General features: G+C 42.0%; 1 protein-coding gene across 11 annotated transcripts in view; it reads right to left on the bottom strand.

Annotated features, from left to right (window-relative positions):
* Positions 1-18794, bottom strand: part of ptprt (protein tyrosine phosphatase receptor type T) — a 541100-nt gene that overhangs the window by 186178 nt on the left and 336128 nt on the right. For 6 of the 11 annotated variants that reach the window (XM_062050776.1, XM_062050836.1, XM_062050792.1 and 3 more), the window contains exon 16: positions 12510-12566. The exons of 4 other annotated variants lie outside the window; for them this stretch is intronic. In XM_062050776.1, the coding sequence (XP_061906760.1) occupies positions 12510-12566 (57 nt within the window). The remainder of the gene's footprint in view (positions 1-12509; positions 12567-18794) is intronic. One more of the 11 variants, XM_062050784.1, reaches the window with a different exon arrangement.

Below are 18794 nucleotides of genomic sequence, written 5' to 3'. Positions count from 1 at the left end.
ATAGCTAAACATGCTTCACCACACACCGTAGGAGGATACGATAGCTAACTGCTAACAGCAAGCTAGCACCCTGAATGTAAACAAATGCCATGGGTGGATCTACACCTGACATTCACTGTAATGATACCAAGTACAAAAGCGTATCTAGTCGATACTACTATGATTAAATCTTTTTTCTTTTTTTAAAATTCATATTACCGTATTTTTCGGAGGATAAGTCGGTCCGGAGTATAAGTCGCACCGTCCGAAAAGGCATAATAAAGAAGGAAAAAAACATATATACTGTAAGTCGCACTGGAGTATAAGTCACATTTTTTGGGGAAATTTATTGGATAAAACCCAACACCAAGAATAGACATTTGAAAGGCAATTTAAAATAAATAAAAAATAGTGAACAACAGGTTGAATAACTGAACGTTATTTGACGCATAAATAACCAACTGAGAACGTGCCTGGTATGTTAACGTAACATATTATGGTAAGAGTCATTCAAATAACTATAACATATAGAACATGCTATACGTTTACCAAACAATCTGTCACTCCTAATCGCTAAATCCCATGAAATCTTATACGTCTAGTCTCTTATGTGAATGAGCTAAATAATACTATTTGATATTTTACGGTAATGTGTTAATAATTTCACACATAAGTCGCTCCTGAGTATAAATCGCACGCCCGGCCAAATTATGAAAAAAACTGTGACTTATAGTCCGAAAAATACGGTATGTATATAAACTCAGGAAATATGTCCCTGGACACATGAGGACTTTGAATATGACCAATGTATGATCCTGTAACGACTTGGTATCGGATCGATACCTAAATGTGTGGTATCATCCAAAACTAACGTAAAGTATCAAACAACAGAAGAATAAGTGATTATTACATTTTACCAGAAGTGTAGCTAGAACATGTTAAAAGAGCAAGTACCCAGCAATTAACAGTAAATAAACAAGTGGATTAATAATACATTTTTACAGTTTGTCCCTCATAATGTTGACAAAATAGGATATGAATGACACAATATGTTACTGCATATGTCAGTAGACAAATTAGGAGCCTTTGTTTGCTTACTCACTACTAAAAGACAAGTTGTCAAGTATTTTCACTATTTTATTTAAGGACAAAATTGTTCTTCAATTGCAATAAGAAACATATGTTTAGTGTACCGGAAGATTTTTTGTTAAAATAAAGCCAATAATGCCATTTGTGGTCCCCCTTATTTAGTAAAGTACCGAAAAGTATCGAAACACATTTTGGCACTGGTACCGGTACTGAAATATTGGTATCGGGACAACACTAGTTACCAAGCAAAGTAATTTTTTGGAGTGCCCTATACAACTTATTCACTTCCAATACGATCCAGGTATTGGAGCCTTGAGTAATGGCCGATACCAATATTAATCTGATACGATATCAGCGTAAGTCATTCATACTTATATTGTTGTGCAGTGTGGAATGTTACACAATGTTTGATCAACTGAAATTATTCAGAAAAAGATATGAAAAACACCAACCTTATGACATTTTTATGTTTTTGAAGTAGTGTGGTAATGTGTTTTATTGTGGCACAGAGTGACCATAAATAACTGATGAAGTTAAGATCATGATGCAGAAAGTGTAATGATGTGGACAAGTTTGTAACTGGATACTTTCTAATATGCTGCTGCCTTGGAGACTTGGTAGGTGTAACTAATATGCAACTACACTTAACACTTAACACTTTATATTGACAAATGTGCTGTTTTAGACTGCACTATTATATAATGAAGGATACTTATTTATTTGAGCTTGTATGCTTAGCTCTGGTCTAGTGCTTGGTAGCCTATAGCCTACCATGTTTACTTTTTGTAAATGACCACTACAATACAGAAAAAGATCAAACTTCTGTGCTTATTGGAGGACATTTAAAGACTTTATTACGTTAACTGTCTGTCTAGCTTTACACAAGTAAACGCACTGTAAGACTGCTTGCATCAGAGATTTTAGATACACATTCGTTTCAGGTATGAAATGACCTTTTAATGACAAATATTATTTGTTTCTGGTACTTACTTTTTTTTTTTTTTTCTGTCCAGCGGTCTTATTTTGGTTACCATTTCCTATTTGCCTCCTTTTGCCACTAATTCTCCTGTCTGGGCAATGGTTTCCTCATCTGTCCCTGATTTGCATTCAAGACACACCTGTTCCTGGTTGCCAATCAGGATGTTTTATATGCCAGCCCTGTCCTCTGGGCTGGATCATTGCATGACTTTTGTGCTTTTTGCTATGTACTTTAATATGCATAGTTTTCCCCGATGCTATCTTGGGTCGGTGTGGCTCAGATGGCAGAGTGGCCGTGCCAGCAACTTGAAGGTTCCTGGTTCAAATCCAGCTTCTGCCATTCGAGGCATGGCTATTGTGTCCACTTCACCCACGTTGCTGTTGTTAACCCACTGTGGTTAGCGCCTTGCATGGTAGCCTTCACTCTCAATTAGTGTTGTCCCGATAGCAATATTTTGGTACCGGTACCAAAATTAATTTTGGTACTTTTCGATACTTTTCTAAATAAAGGGGACCACAAAAAATTGCATTGTTGGCTTTATTTTAACAATAAATCTTAGGGTACAATAAACATATGTTTCTTCTTGCAAGTTTGTCCTTAAATAAAATAGTGAACATACAAGACAACTTGTCTTTTAGTAAGTAAACAAACAAAGGCTCCTAATTTAGTCTGCTGACGTATGCAGTAACATATTGTGTTATTTTCCATTCTATTATGTTTGTCAACATTATCAAGGGCAAGTGGTAGAAAATGAATTATTAATCTACTTGTTCATTTACTGTTTATATCTGCTTGCTTTCTCTTTTAACATGTTCTCTCTACACTTCTGTTAAAATGTAATAATCACTTATTCTTCTGTTTTTTGGATTCGTTTTGGATGATACCACACATTTGGGTATCAGTCCGATACCAAGTAGTTAGAGGATCATACATTGGTCATATTCAAAGTCCTCATGTGTCCAGGACATATTTCCTAAACATAATATGAATTAAAAAAAAACGAAAGAAGATGTTATGATGCCAAAAAATATCGACGTAATCATAGCAGTATCCACTAGATACGCTCCTGTACTTGGTATCATTACAGTGAACGTTAGGTGTAGATCCACCAACGGCGTTTGATTACATTTTGACGTCGGTGAGCTACGGTGTGTAGTGAAGCATGTTTAGCTATTCCTCGTCCTGCAGGGATGATACTTGTAAGAAACTTACTTTATTTGTCGCCATGGAGGCGAGGATTAGTGATTTAGAAGTAGCTAAAACACTGCTGACTGTGGCTGGACTTTAGCCGCTGGCTAGTTAGCCATGTCTTAAAGCATCTCTTCCTGAGGGCGTTTCAGTGTTATAACTTCACCTTTATCTTTAGTTTTTAAGCCAAAATGCGTCCGTTCTCCCTTTTTTGTCTACACACTGTGTCTGCTTGTAAGTACTCTGTGATTGTGCACTGCCGAACATGCTCGTCTGCTCGTAAACCATCAATGACACGACGTGACGACGACGGGGGGGGCGGTGGACCGGTACTTTTCAGAGGCAGTATAGTACCGAATATGATTCATTAGTATCGCGGTACTATACTAATACGAGTATACCGTACAACCCTACTCTCAATAGGTGAATGCGATGTACACCCAGCACCAGAAGGTGACATCTAGTTTCTTAGTGACGTCGTTATTTTGTAGTGTTGTTATTCCAATGGCAGCCCGGGGTGAATCCATGCTCCTGCCCTCCCAATTAGCCCCAGAGGTTCATCAAGGCTTCATCATTCCTCGCTGCGATCCTCGCTAAGCTTCACCTGACACATTAGCGCGCGACCCCCATTTGTCCACACTTGACCAGCGCGTGGGTGCCCGGGTCGACCAGTTTGACATGTCCCAATAGAGGAGGCCATCTGTTGATGGGATCAGCTCCGTTTAGCAACCCCCACCCCAGTCCCGGTTTGACTGAGCTAGAGCTAATCCAGCCACGCTCAGGAAGATTGATCATGGATGGCGGCTCATCAGAGAAGAGTTGAGGAGGCCATTGTGCGGTGGATCCACCCTCAGGTCTGCCAGGTGCTGCAAAGGCTTTCATTTTTGTCAGGCAACTGGCAAGCAGCATCACTGCAGACCCCCCACACCCTGGTGTGAGGTGTTCAATCTCCTCCCCTCCGACAGGCGCTACAAATCACTGAATGCCAAAACAACCTGTCATAAAAACAATTTATTCCCCCTGGCTATCACTCTGATGAACGCTAAACAGTCACAGAGTGTCACACCTGTTTTGCTGTGAAATAAGCCTGTAACTAATCTGTCACTGTGAATGCACTAACTTATGTTCACTTCATCATCTTTTTGCTCTATTCACCACTGCATTTCATAACATATTAGTTATTTAAGTACTTAATATTTATATGTTTAGCTAATATTTATTATTGAGCGCAGTCTACCAAGTCAATATCCTTGTGGTTTAAACCAGTGTTTGTCAACCTTTTATGAGCCAAGGCACATATTTTTTCATTGAAAGGCACACCACAAGCATAAATCATTAAAAAAACGAAACTCAATAGCCGATGTTGACAATAAAAGGTCGTTCTCGCAATTGTTGGATATGGATTTAACCTCACTATAGCTCTTGTCTCAAAGTAGGTGTACTGTCACGACCTGTCACATCACGCCATGACTTATGTTGTTGTTTTCCTGTGTGTAGTGTTTTAGTTCTTGTCTTGTGCTCCTATTTTGGTGTTTTTTTTCTGTTCTGTTGGTATTTTCCTGTTGCAGTTTCATGTCTTCTTTGAGCGCTATTCTCCACACCTCCTTTATTTTCGCAATCGAGACTATCTAAGTTGTGCGGACGCTATCCTTCTTTGTGGGGACATTGTTGATTGTCATGTTATGTATGGATGTACTTTGTGGACGCCGTCTGCTGCTCCACACGCTGTAAGTCTTTGCTGTCGTCCAGCATTTTGCGTTTTGTTTACTTTGCAGCCAGTTCAGTTTGTTTCGTTTTGCACAGCCATGCCTAAGCTTCAATGCCTTTTCTTAGCGGCACCCGCCTTTTGTTTACTTTTGGTTTAAGCATTAGATACCTTTTTACCTGCACGTTGCCTCCCGCTGTCGTCTGGATATTGTGATCACGAGAAACCATGTTCCCAACTTCTACAAAGCATTTAGCTACCTACTGCCACCTACTGATATGGAAGAGTATAACATGGTTACTGTGCTGAGTTCTAGACAGCACAGACACTCAACAATGGTGCATTATTTGCGGATTTTAATTACGGGTTTGCAAAATATATTTTTAACTCAATTAGGTGAAATTACATAATCTCCCACGGCACACCAGACTGTGTCTCACAGCACACAAGTGGTTGAAAAACGCTGTTTTAAACATACTTCGCCAATAAAGATGATTCTTATTTTTGCCCGGTCTCAACTGGCTCACTTCCATACCTACAATTCTTAGTCTTATGAGTGCATAAGTGTTAATACTGAGAAATAGCAAAATGGAGAGCACTATCAGTACACAGATGTTGCACTCAAAATGGTCAAAATAATGAGTGCACAGTGCTTGAACACTTGTCACCCGCCCTCAGTGGCCGCCATTTGTGCAATTTACCACAACAAAGGACAGAATAAGAAGCGGCGGCTAAAAAAAAATAGTAATTTCCGGTACGTGTGCAAAGACACTGATAGATTTGAAACAGTACGACACTGTAAACATGTCGTTTAAAAAGCTAGTTGGGTGAGTTAAGAAATAACGGAAAATAAGATGATTTGCTCAACCAAAAATAGCGTTGAAGATGTGTTTATAAAGGTAACCATGAAAACAGTATTTATATGTACATGTTGTATAATGCTGCGTTTCTCCACATTTTTATTTGTTCTTGTTGTTTATTCTGCTGAAATTGCACAATGAAATAATCACAGGGGAATTATGGGTAAGACCGCAGATATTAAAAAGTTAATCTCATCCAAATAGAGAAGATTGATTCTCACAGTGGCCCCGAATGAGATATTAGGTGCATCTTTATTTTACGTGTGTGTGTGTTTGTGTGTGTGTGTGTGTGTGTGTGTTGTGTGTGTGTGTGTGTGTGTGTGTGTATGTGTGTGTATTCTTGTTTATGCTGTATGCGTTCCTATTCAGCAGAGAAATGCATGTAAATCTAATGTGTCCTATATGATTACATATTTATTCACACATATGTTGACCGTTAGCGTTAGCACTTATACATTAGATGCATGCATGTATGCATAATGTATGTCAAATTAATGCAACTCCTGTCTGCAAGCCTGTCTGCATGCGCACTGCGCACCTTATGCAAGTTTAATGTTTAATTTATGTGCGGCAGGCCGGGAGGCTGGGGTGGGTGGGGGGTGTTTGCTGGCTGCATCTACTGCGGATTAGAGTTAGCATGACTGAGTATGTTTAACAGGATTACCGATCTGAACTACGCTCTGTGTGTGCGTGTGTGTAAGTGTGTATGTGTGTGTGTGTGTGTGTGTGTGTGTGTGTGTGTGTGTACTTTATAGATTGCAAGATGTATTATTTGTGTGTACATTTCCACGGACTGAATGTGAATGTTTGCACAGTGTTTTTTGTTGTTGTTTATCATCGTATCCCTCTTTAAGAGCCAGTATGAACGTGTGTGGCTGTGCGTGAGCTATAAACTGTACATATAAATCACACCATCGCATTAAAAGTCTGCAACTTCTCAGAGTCAACAAGTTATTATTGTGTTTGCGCTAGTGTTGTCCCGATACCAAAATTATTTTGATACTTTTCTAAATAAAGAGAACCACAAAAAATGGCATTATTGTCTGTATTTTAACAAAGAATCTTATGGTACATTAAACAAATGTTTCTTATTGCAATTGGTATCAGGACAACACTACCACAGAGCTACTGCGATTAATCTCATGCTGAGATTTTTTGTAGTAACTAATCTGGGTTGTCACAGACTGCTTGTTTTTAAAGGGGATTAACAGTGCAAACGTGATCAAACGTGATTAATCGACCGAGTACAGACAAATGATTAATCAGCATTACAATGAGTATTTGTTGTCATTTTTTTTTCAGAAAGCTTTGTCGTTATGAGTAAAATAAATGATAGCGTTAAATTTTTTTATAATTGCCAACCCTCACGAATTTTCCGAGAGACTCCCGAATATTAGTGCCTCTCCCGAAAATCTCCCGGGACAACCATTCTCCCGATTTCCAGCCGGACAACAGGCACGCCTCCTCCAAGTCCATGCGGACCTTAGTGAGGACAGCCTTTCGTCACGTCCACTTTTTCTCCATATAAACAGCGTGCCGGCCCAGTCACGTCATAACGTCTACGGCTTTTGGAGAGTGCACAACTGCACACACAACAAGAAGGAGACGAAGCAGAAGAACGAAGAAGAGACAGTCATGGCGACGGCGAGTGACAGAGAATAGAACGAGGATGGACAATTCAACCCTAAACTCACTCCTCTCCGGCAAATTAAATTTCACAGATGCTGCCCATACCTATGCTCCTTCAAAGGCTGTGCTACTGGCTGCAAAGCATTGCACTTTCAAATACTACAATGGGTAGAGGAGTGTTATGTGAGTGTATATGTGTAAATAAATGAACACTGAAATTCAAGTATTTATTTATATATATATATATATATATATATATATATATATATATATATATATATATATATATATATATATATATATATATATATATAAAATAAATATATATATATATATATATATAGCTAGAATTCACTGAAAGTCAAGTATTTATTTTATTTATATATATATATATATATATATATATATATATATATATATATATATATATATATATATATATATATATATATATATATATATATATATATATATATATATATATATAAGAAATACTTGAATTTCAGTTAATTCTAGCTATAAATATACTCCTCCCCCCTTAACTCCGCCCACATCAACCCCACACCCCCCAATCTACCGAATTCGGAGGTCACAAGGTTGGCAAGTATGCTTTAACCCGAAAGTAAGGTGACATTTTTATGCTGAGTGAGATAAAAAACAAACACCTTTTGGGTTGCTTTGTGAGTGTGTGTGGGCAAGTGCGTGCGCGTAAACCAGTGTGGGTCAGAGATCACTTGGACGGCGCCGATTCTGTCTTTGACTCTTGTATTTCAGTCACGCTCGCTGACACCCACGTTGGTGCTCGGCTAACCACGAGCACCTTGTTGCATCAGCGGCATCAACAACCGCAGCGCAGCTCGCTAATGGTAACGGCGATTAAAAGTGACACCTCGCGCGCGTCACACGTCTTCACCATAATGAGCCGTCTGCATTCAAGTCACAGCCTCTCTGACTGGGGACAAGGACGCCAAGCATTGGCCATTTCCATGTACAAGTCTGCGCGACTAGCTTCATTAACTGCAGCGAGCGTGCTAATGATTTACTCAATAACAACACACTGGAGAAGGTATCCGAGGTCAAAGGTCTAATTGGAATGTAATTGGTCACCTCTTTACTTGTCAAAATGATAAGATGAGTTTCTTCGCACTTTTAACCACTCCTCTCTTCAACTATTGACATATTTGTCTTCTACTACTATTACTGCTAATCATCTTCATAGCAATAAGATAAGACTCTATTAATAATAATGGTAGTTATAATAATTGCATTTATATCCTCACTTGTCACATTGCAAGTGAATATTTATAAATGGGAAAGTTGTATTGCTTGTTGTTGCAACTAAAAGAACATTGGGCCCCATTCAGCAACCGTTCCTAAGAACAAATTTTGTTCTTAGGCCCACTTACAAAGTTTTTAAGGAGATTTTTGTATTCACCAATGTTTTCTTAGCTCTTAGCTGGGATTTGTTTGTAGGTAAGAACAATATCTACGAGGGCTCCAGAGCACTCTTAGGGTGGCCTATTGGTTCTTAAGTGGGACAAGTTCCCTTACTTCTATTGTCTAATGTTACAATAATATCATAGATAGATAGATAGATAGATAGATAGATAGATAGATAGATAGATAGATAGATGTATAGATAGATAGATAGATAGATAGATAGATAGATAGATAGATAGATAGATAGATAGATAGATAGATAGATAGATAGATAGATGGATGGATAGATGGATAGATAGATAGATATATAGAGAGAGAGAGAGAGAGAGAGAGAGAGAGAGATTTATAGATTATATATATATATATATATATATATATATATATATATATATACACAGTATATATAGATACATATATATATATATATATAGAGAGAGAGAGAGAGAGAGAGAGAGAGAGAGAGAAAGATGCATAGATAGATAGATAAAGATATTTATATATATATATATATATATATATATATATATATATATATATATATATATATATATGTATGTATGTATGTATGTATATATATATATATATATATATATATATATATATATATATATATATATATATATAAATATATATATATATATATATATATATATATATATATATATATATATATATATATATATATATATATATATATATATATATATATAGATAGATAGAGATATATATACAGTAGATGGGGTCTTAAACGGTGTCATTGTTGTGTGTGGACACGGATAAGGTTAGGTGTGATTTACCCTGAATAACCTTATCTGGCTTAGTGTAAACGGGGCCTAAGTAAGTAAGTAACTAACTAACTAATTAGCCAACTGACTGCCAAAATATACATAACTACCTAACGAAGGTAGAGAAGGGAATATTGCAATAAACGTTACGCACTCACTGGACAAAATGGTAGCAATATTTATCAGCTTCCTCTTCTTCTCCTCTTTATAATTTGTGAATTCAAACCACATGACTGACTTCTTCCTCTTTCACTCCGTAGCCATGATGCACCCCCCGAGGGTGGTAAGTGTCACACTGCATTGTAGGGCTGCAACAATCAATCGATTAAATTGATTATTAGAAATAAAAAGTTTGATTTATATTGTGTTGCTTCCATTATTCGTTCATTGAGTGGGAAAATAAAAAAACAACTACCGTAATTTCCGGACTATAAGCCGCTACTTTTTCCCCTCGTTCTGGTCCCTGCGGCTTATACAAGGGTGCGGCTTATTTACGGCCTGTTCTTCTCCGACACCGACGAAGAGGATTTCGGTGGTTTTAGTACGCAGGAGGAAGACGATGACACAATGATTAAAGACTGACTTTTCAAATACCGGTAGGCTGGTTATTTTGATAACGTACAGGCGAGCACTTTGTATTACTTTGCACCGTTGTATTATTTGTACTCTGCACGAATGCTGTTCGCCATGTCAAAGATGTGAAAGTTTGATTGAATGATTGAAAGATTTATAGTTAATAAATGGGACGCTTTGCGTTCCCAAACAGTCATCTCTGTCCCGACAATCCCCTCCGTGGTAGCAGGAACCCCTATATACTACGGTAATTACACATCAAAACCCTGCGGCTTATAGTCGGGTGCGGCTTATATACGGAGCAATCTGTATTTTCCCCTAAATTTAGCTGGTGCGGCTTATAGTCAGGTGCGGCTTATAGTCCGGAAATTACGGTAATCGATGGATTACTCGATTACTGATACAAAACCCAAAACCAGTGAAGTTGGCACGTTATGTAATTTGTAATTAAAAACAGAATACAATGATTTGCAAATCCTTTTCAACTTATATTCAATTGAATAGACTGCAAAGACAAGATATTTAATGTTCGAACTGAGAAACTTTTTTTTTTTTTTGCAAGTAATCATTAACTTAGAATTTAATGGCAGCAAAAAAGTTGGCACAGGGGAATTTTTACCACTGTGTTACATGGTAAAAACACTCAGTAAACGTTTGGGAGCTGAGGAGACCAATTATTGAAGCTTTTCAGGTGGAATTATTTATCATTCTTGCTTGATGTACAGCTTAAGTTATTCAACAGTCCGGGTGGTATTTTAGGCTTCATAATGCGCCACACATTTTCAATGGGAGACAAGTCTGGACTACAGGCAGGCCAGTCTAGTACCCGCACTCTTTTACTATAAAGCTACACTGTTGTAACATGTGGCTTGGTATTGTCTTGCTGATATAAGCAGGGGCGTCCATGATAACATTGCTTGGATGGCAACATATGTTGCTCCAAAACCTGTATGTACCTTTCAGCATTAATGGTGCCTTCACAGATGTGTAAGTTGCCCATGCCTTGGGCACTAATACACCCCCATACCATCACAGATGCTGTATTTTGAACTGTGCGCCTATAACAATCCGGATGTTTTTTTTCCTCTTTGTTTTGGAGGACACAACATACACAGTTTCCAAAAACCATTTGAAATGTGGACTCGTCAGACCACAGAACACTTTTCCATTTTGCATCTGTCCATCTTAGATGAGCTCAGGCCCAGTGAAGCCGGCAGTGTTTCTGGGTGTTGTTGATAAATGGCTTTGGCTTTGCATAGTAAAGTTTTAACTTGCACTTAGAGATGTAGGGACAAACTGTACTTACTGACAGTGGTTTTCTGAAGTGTTCCTGAGCCCATGTGGTGATATCCTTTACACACTGATGTTGGTTTTTGATGCAGTACCGCTTACGTGCAGTGATTTCTCCAGGTTCTCTAAACCTTTTGATGATATTACGGACCGTGGATGGTGAAATCCCTAAATTCCTTGCAATAGCTCGTTAAGAAATGTTGTTCTTAAACTGTTTGACAATTTGCTCACGCATTTGTTCACAAAGTGTTGACCCTCGCCCCATCCTTGTTTGTGAATGACTGAGCATTTCATGGAAGCTGCTTTTATACCCAATCATGGCACCCGCCTGTTCCCAATTAGCCTGTTCACCTGTGGGATGTTTCAAATAAGTGTTTGATGAGCGTTCCTCAACTTTTTCAGTCTTTTTTGCCACCTGTGCCAGCTTTTTTGAAACATGTTGCAGGTATCCAATTCCAAATGAGCTAATATTTGCAAAAAGTAACAACGTTTTCCAGTTCGAACGTTAAATATATTGTCCTTGCAGTTTATTCAATTGAATATAGGTTGAAAAGGATTTGCAAATCATTGTATTCTGTTTTTATTTACGATTTACACAACGTGCCAACTTCACTGGTTTTGGGGTTTGTACAATAAAGAACTGCAGACCTACTGCATTGTACCAAACTTCCTAGTGTGTGTGTGTGTTTGCGTGTGTGTGTGTGCGTGTGCGTGTGTGTGTGTGCATGCCCAAACACAGTCAGCCACAGTGAAAGCAGACAAGCAAACAAATGCGGCTAACTGACGATGAGAAGGAAGGACAACAACAAAAACATCCATTACACAAAAAAAGTCCATCAACACAAAGATGTGGGAGGGGACAGGTTGGTTGAGTGGGGGTCGGAGGGTAGGGTATTACGTTCGTGAGCACCAAAAATGAGTGAGGGTTTGTGTCATGTTCACTGTGATGACACGGGGGGAAGCAAATATTCTGCCTGTAAAGCAATAATCACCTTCGCTTGGGATGACTAGAATGTACGGCGTGGTTATTTGTCCCCTACCTATCACCACTAAGGCCCAGCACCACACGTCCCCGCCGGCCAGCATGAGATGGACAGGCAGGAGAGAGAAAAAACGACAACAACAAAAAAAAAGGACAGAAGAAAGAATAGTCTAAGCAAAAAGGGTTGCATCAAGCTTCATTGTGTGTTCTGGAGGAGAGAAGCGCTTACAGATCATTCTAGGACATTGAGATCAACAAACATGGCCAAAAAGAGCTACCAGGAAATAAAGCCCCAGAAAGGTGCGTTTGAGGTCAGCATGTTAAGTTCTGGGGGGTGATGCAAATGTGGTGAAGACTGGGGTCTGATCCATGTCAGCCTAGGCTGGAGGCTTGGAAAACAACATTTTCACAGGAATAAAACAAGGGATAATGCAAAATAAAAGAAGAAATAAAGCAAAAAAGAAGAATAAAAGACGGAATAAGGCAAAATAAAAGAAGACATAAAGCATGGACAAAGATGATGGTCAAGGAACTAATAACTTTGTGGCTTGTTGCCCAACACTTGTTTACGGATCATTGAAGCTATTAAACGCACTGTGCCTTCTCGAATGGAATACTTCGGTACACTTCAATAAGTATACCGAGTGTGCCATTTTTTCTAGTCTAGTTATTGGCACTTCACGGAAATTACAATTGTTATATTCCCCTTCTTCTCCTTTTTGGCTCTTTTTTAAAAGATAGCAAATCAAATCAAATCAAATCAACTTTATTTATAAAGCACATTTAAAATTTACCACAGGGGCATACTAACATTAGCATGCTAACAGATATCCTTGGTCAAGTAACAATATTTGATGCTGAGGTGTTTACCTACAAAATTAGCTAAAATAAAGTTAGCATGCTAACATTAGCATGCTAACTTGCTAAAATTAGCATTGAAGCTCACATGCTAATATTAGAATGCTAACAATTGTGTTAAATGAGCTATGTGCCAAACCTTGGACACACCTGTCATGAAATATATTTGTTATTATGACTAATATTTCAGGTGAGAGGGTGAGTGTCACACCTGTAGAAAGGTCTGCCAGGTAATCCCAGGGGGTCGATGAAGGTATCAGCTGATCGTTCATCACATAGATTAAAATATTACTTCCTTCCCATTTCTCAAACAAAAGTCTACTTGTTATGACTTTTTTCTGCTCCCTACTTCAAATGAGCTTTTTGTTTGGTAGTCCTAACGTTCAGCTATGTTGCCAAGATGGTGACTATTGAGGATGGTAAGTGCCCAGTTTGACCATCAGAGAACGTACTTATGCACTCAAAAGACCGAGTGTAAGTACAAAAGTATGCCAATTGAACCACACTATGGGTCTAAGGTGGCACAATGCATTTGAGTAAAGATATAAGAAAATGAACATTGTATACCACGATTATTGTCACCTAAATGCATCACGGTACTCATTATCACCATATTGTTAAATGTGCTCAAAAAGTACTAATAAACGGAATGAAACTTTTATTTTTAAGCGGTAGAAAATGGATGGATGGAAGATTACAATAAGTCAATAAAAAGACACACATTGTAGGAGTGTAGGCAGAGAAACGACGGAGATTTATTCCTCTTTGGAGAGCCAAGTAACACTCCGTTTATTTTCAGAGAGAACAACACAACAACAAAACTGTCGCACAGGTAATTACGTCAGCACCACAGAGGTGTGTCTCAACACTTCAAAGTAAAAGCACCTATGCACCTATGCAAGTAAACATGGGCTAGAACGCAGTGAATTATAACCGTAATAATTAATAAGTGTCCTGTGTGTGTATATCCACCACACACGTCCCCCCAGAATTCACAAGAACTGGCCCAGTGAAACGACCAGGGACCCGAATGACCCGCCCAAAGCGATTCCGAAGCTCCTGGGCAGGTGGAGGGGGGTGAAGCGGGAGGGTGACAGCCGGCTGCTGACGGCGAGCAGACGTCGGTTGGCAGTGTGGGGGTCGACCGCGACGTGGTGCCTGAGCCACCTCAACTGAACGGCCCAAATCCAGGTGGGCTGGCTTCAGCCGGTCCACTGAGACGCGATCCAGTCTGCCCCCAATGTCAATGACAAATGTCTTATCCCCAGCCTCCACAACCCGATAAGGACCGTCGTATGGTGGTTGCAAGGGCCCCCTATGGGCATCGTGGCGGATGAACACGTACCCCGCTGCTCGCAGGTCAGGGGGAATGTGCACCTGGGGCAAGCAGTGGTGCGAGGTCGGGACTGGTAGGAAGGTACGGGCAGTGTCCATGAGGCTACGCCGCTGGTCAGAAGCAGACCAGGGGACTGTAGTGCGGGGTATAAATTCACCTGGGACTCTGAGGGTCTGGCCATAAACTAACTCCGCTGAGGAAGACAGGAGGTCCTCTTTAGGCGCAGTTCTAATCCCCAGCATCACCCACGGGAGCTTGTCGACCCAGCCGTCGTCTGTGAGAGAAGCCTTAAGGGCGGCCTTCATGTCCCTGTGAAAACGTTCACACATGCCGTTTGCTTGAGGGTGGTATGCTGTAGTGCGGTGGAGTGAGACACCCAACTGACAGGCAACAGTATTCCAGAGCTCGGAAGTAAACTGGGGGCCACGATCAGACGAAAGGTCAGATGGGGCACCATACCGGGCGACCCAGGTACCAATGAAGGCCCGGGCCACATCAGCTGATGTCGTTGCCGACAGTGGGACAACCTCCGGCCAACGGGTGGTCCGGTCCACCATAGTCAGAAGGTGAGTAAATCCCCTGGAGGGAGGAAGGGGTCCTACCAGGTCAACGTTGACGTGGTCAAAACGTCTTTCGGGAACTGCAAACTGCTCCAACGGGGCCTTAACATGGCGATGGATCTTAGCGCGTTGGCATGCCACACAGGTCCTGACCCAGTCGCGAATGTCCTTCTTGAGGCCATGCCAGACAAACTTTGCTGCCACGAGACGCTGTGACGGCTTGCTGCCTGGGTGCGAGAGGCCATGTATGGCGTCGAAAACTTGCCGTCTCCAGACCTGCGGCACCACAGGACGGGGCAGGTCCAGAGATACGTCGCAGAGCAGCGTTGTGCCGGCATCGCCGAACGGGACGTCCGCCAACTGGAGGCCAGTGACCGCTGTTCTGTACGCCTGACTGTCGGGGTCCGAAACTTGGTCCACAGCCATTCGGGCATAGTCTATTCCAAGGTGGACAGCACCAATGACCACACGGGAGAGGCAGTCAGCCACGGGATTGTCTTTTCCTGACACATGTTTAATGTCCGTGGTAAATTCAGAAATAAAAGCTAGGTGGCGCTGTTGCCTGGCAGACCATGGTTCCGACACCTTGGCCATGGCGAAGGTCAAAGGCTTGTGATCCACAAAGGCAGTGAACGGACGGGCTTCCAGCAGGAAACGGAAATGACGGATGGCTAAATACAGGGCGAGGAGTTCACGGTCAAAAGTGCTATATTTCTGCTCACTGGACCTAAGTTGGCGGCTGAAAAAAGCGAGAGGTTGCCAAACACTATTGACCAACTGCTGGAGAACAGCACCAACAGCATAGTCTGAGGCGTCCGTGGTCAGAGCAACAGGGGCGTCAGGCACCGGGTGAGCCAGCATAGTTGCGTCCGCGAGTGCATCCTTTGTAGCAGAGAAAGCTGCCAACATGTCCGTGGACCAAGAAAGGGCATGCTTAGAAGTTTTTTTACCCTTGAGAGCGCTGTATAGGGGGCGCATAAGGTCGGCAGCCCGAGGCACAAAACGGTGGTAAAAATTGACCATGCCGCAGAACTCTTGTAGAGCCTTGACAGTGTGAGGCTGCGGAAGCCCCAACACTGCCTCCACCTTTGACGGCAGAGGAATCGCCCCTGCTGTAGTGATGTGGTGGCCCAGGAAATCCATGGAAGACAGTCCAAACTGGCATTTCGCTGGGTTGATGATCAAGCCGTGCTGCTGGAGACGACTGAAGAGAAGACGCAGGTGTGATAGGTGCTCTGCCTCAGACGTGCTGGCCACTAGGATATCGTCCAGGTAGACAAAAACGAATGACAAGTCACGCAGCACCGTGTCCATCAATCGCTGAAAGGTCTGGGCAGCATTTTTTAGTCCGAATGGCATCCGTAGAAACTCAAAAAGCCCGAATGGGGTAATCACCGCTGTTTTGGGAATGTCCTGAGGCTGAACTGGTACCTGGTGATAGCCCCGGACGAGGTCCACTTTAGAAAAAATAGACGCACCCGCCAGGTGGGCAGAAAAGTCATGGATGTGTGGAATAGGGTACCGGTCCGGCGTAGTGACAGCATTAAGGCGTCGGTAGTCGCCGCACGGGCGCCAACCACCATTGGGCTTTGGCACCAGGTGAAGGGGGGAGGCCCAGGGACTGTTCGACCGGCGGACGATGCCAAGGCGTTCCATGGCGTCGAACTCAGCTCTTGCGATACTGAGCTTGTGTGGGTCAAGGCGCCGGGCTTTGGCGTGCACAGGCGGGCCATTGGTGGAGATGTAGTGCGACACACCATGTTTGGCGGAGGCGGAGGAGAAGGTAGGTGCGGTGATGTCTGAGAACTCCTTGAGGAGGTGAGAAAAGTCATCAGCGGGCGAGAGGGCACTGGACAGCTTCGTCGGGGCAGTGTCACTGTGTTCACAGGGAAATGAGCCGAATGTTTCAGCGTGGACGAGGCGGCGGTTCCTCACATCCACTAGAAGCTTGTTGGCAAACAAGAAATCAGCACCCAACAGGGGAGTGGACACCTTTGCTGACACAAAATCCCAGGTAAAACGCTGACCAGCAAAACTCACTGTCAAAGTGCGTGTGCCAAAGGTGTGGATTGTGCTGCCATTTGCGGCCAGAAGGGGGGGGCCACACGGCCCTGCTCGAATGTCTGTGGCTGATGCTGGCAGCGCACTCATATGGGCACCTGTGTCACAAAGAAAGCGACGACCGGAGAGGGAGTCAGTAATAAACAGCAAGCCGCTGGTACGGCCGTCACCCACGGCTGCTAATAGGTGGCGGCCGGTGCGTTTCCCGACGCACTGAATGTACAGGGGGGAAGGCATTTCTTGGCTTTGTTGCCAAACTTGGCGTGGTAGAAACACAATCCTCCTGACTGCTTTGCACGTCGGGGCACAGTAGTGGTGGCAGAGATGGAGTATGGCTGGTGCATATGGTCATCACTGGTGGCAGTAGACGTGGAAGGGGGCGTGGCTGCAAAACATTTCTTCCCAGCTGAGAAAAATTTGTCCGCCTCCCTGGCCAACTGGCGAAAATCCGTAATAGATGAATTCGCAAGTGCCAAACGCACCTGTTCTGGAAGCTGCTGCAGGAATAGTTCTTTGAAAAGAAAACACGGCTGATGGTCTCCCAGCAGAGCCAGCATGTGATCCATCAGCTCAGAAGGCTTACTGTCGCCGAGACCGGGAAGTGAGAGGAGTTGGCGCGCACGTTCGGATTCAGAAAGTCCAAAAGTCTCCAGTAGATGCGCCTTCAGAGCGGCGTATTTGTTGCGTGCAGGAGGACGTTCTAGCAGACTCACCACTCTCCCCGCAGTCGAGCTTGTAAGGGACGCCACCACATGATAAAACTTTGTTTCGTCCGCCGTAATGTCTTTGATGGCGAATTGAGCCTCCGCCTGTGCGAACCACGCAATTGCGTTCCCTTCCCAAAAGTCGGGCAACTTTAGTGTAGCAGACATGTTCAGTAAACTCTGGAAACGTCCAAGAGTAAAAAGGGGTCACCAATGTAGGAGTGTAGGCAGAGAAACGACGGAGATTTATTCCTCTTTGGAGAGCCAAGTAACACTCCGTTTATTTTCAGAGAGAACAACACAACAACAAAACTGTCGCACAGGTAATTACGTCAGCACCACAGAGGTGTGTCTCAACACTTCAAAGTAAAAGCACCTATGCACCTATGCAAGTAAACATGGGCTAGAACGCAGTGAATTATAACCGTAATAATTAATAAGTGTCCTGTGTGTGTATATCCACCACAACATTATATTTTCCTTGGCAGAAGACAAATGTTATATTGTTTGGCTTCCTAAGAGCCATAAATTGTTATTTTACCATTTAATAATACATTTGAATGGGGAACGATATTAATGTGTCTTGCATTCATGTTAGCACTTAAGCCAATTAGCGATTAGCACACTATCTTGCTTTTCCAGGACATAAACAGTATCACCAGTCTGTGAGTTTATCCAAATCTAACAATTACAGTTTTATGATCACTCATAAAAAAAATACAAATAAAACATGTAGCTGTCTACGTAACTTAGTGAAGTAATTGGAGCTTAGCACT

This window comes from Entelurus aequoreus, linkage group LG01 (genome assembly GCF_033978785.1).
Source record: "Entelurus aequoreus isolate RoL-2023_Sb linkage group LG01, RoL_Eaeq_v1.1, whole genome shotgun sequence".
Lineage (NCBI taxonomy): Eukaryota > Metazoa > Chordata > Actinopteri > Syngnathiformes > Syngnathidae > Entelurus > Entelurus aequoreus.
This window is presented reverse-complemented; position numbering and strand designations above follow the sequence as displayed.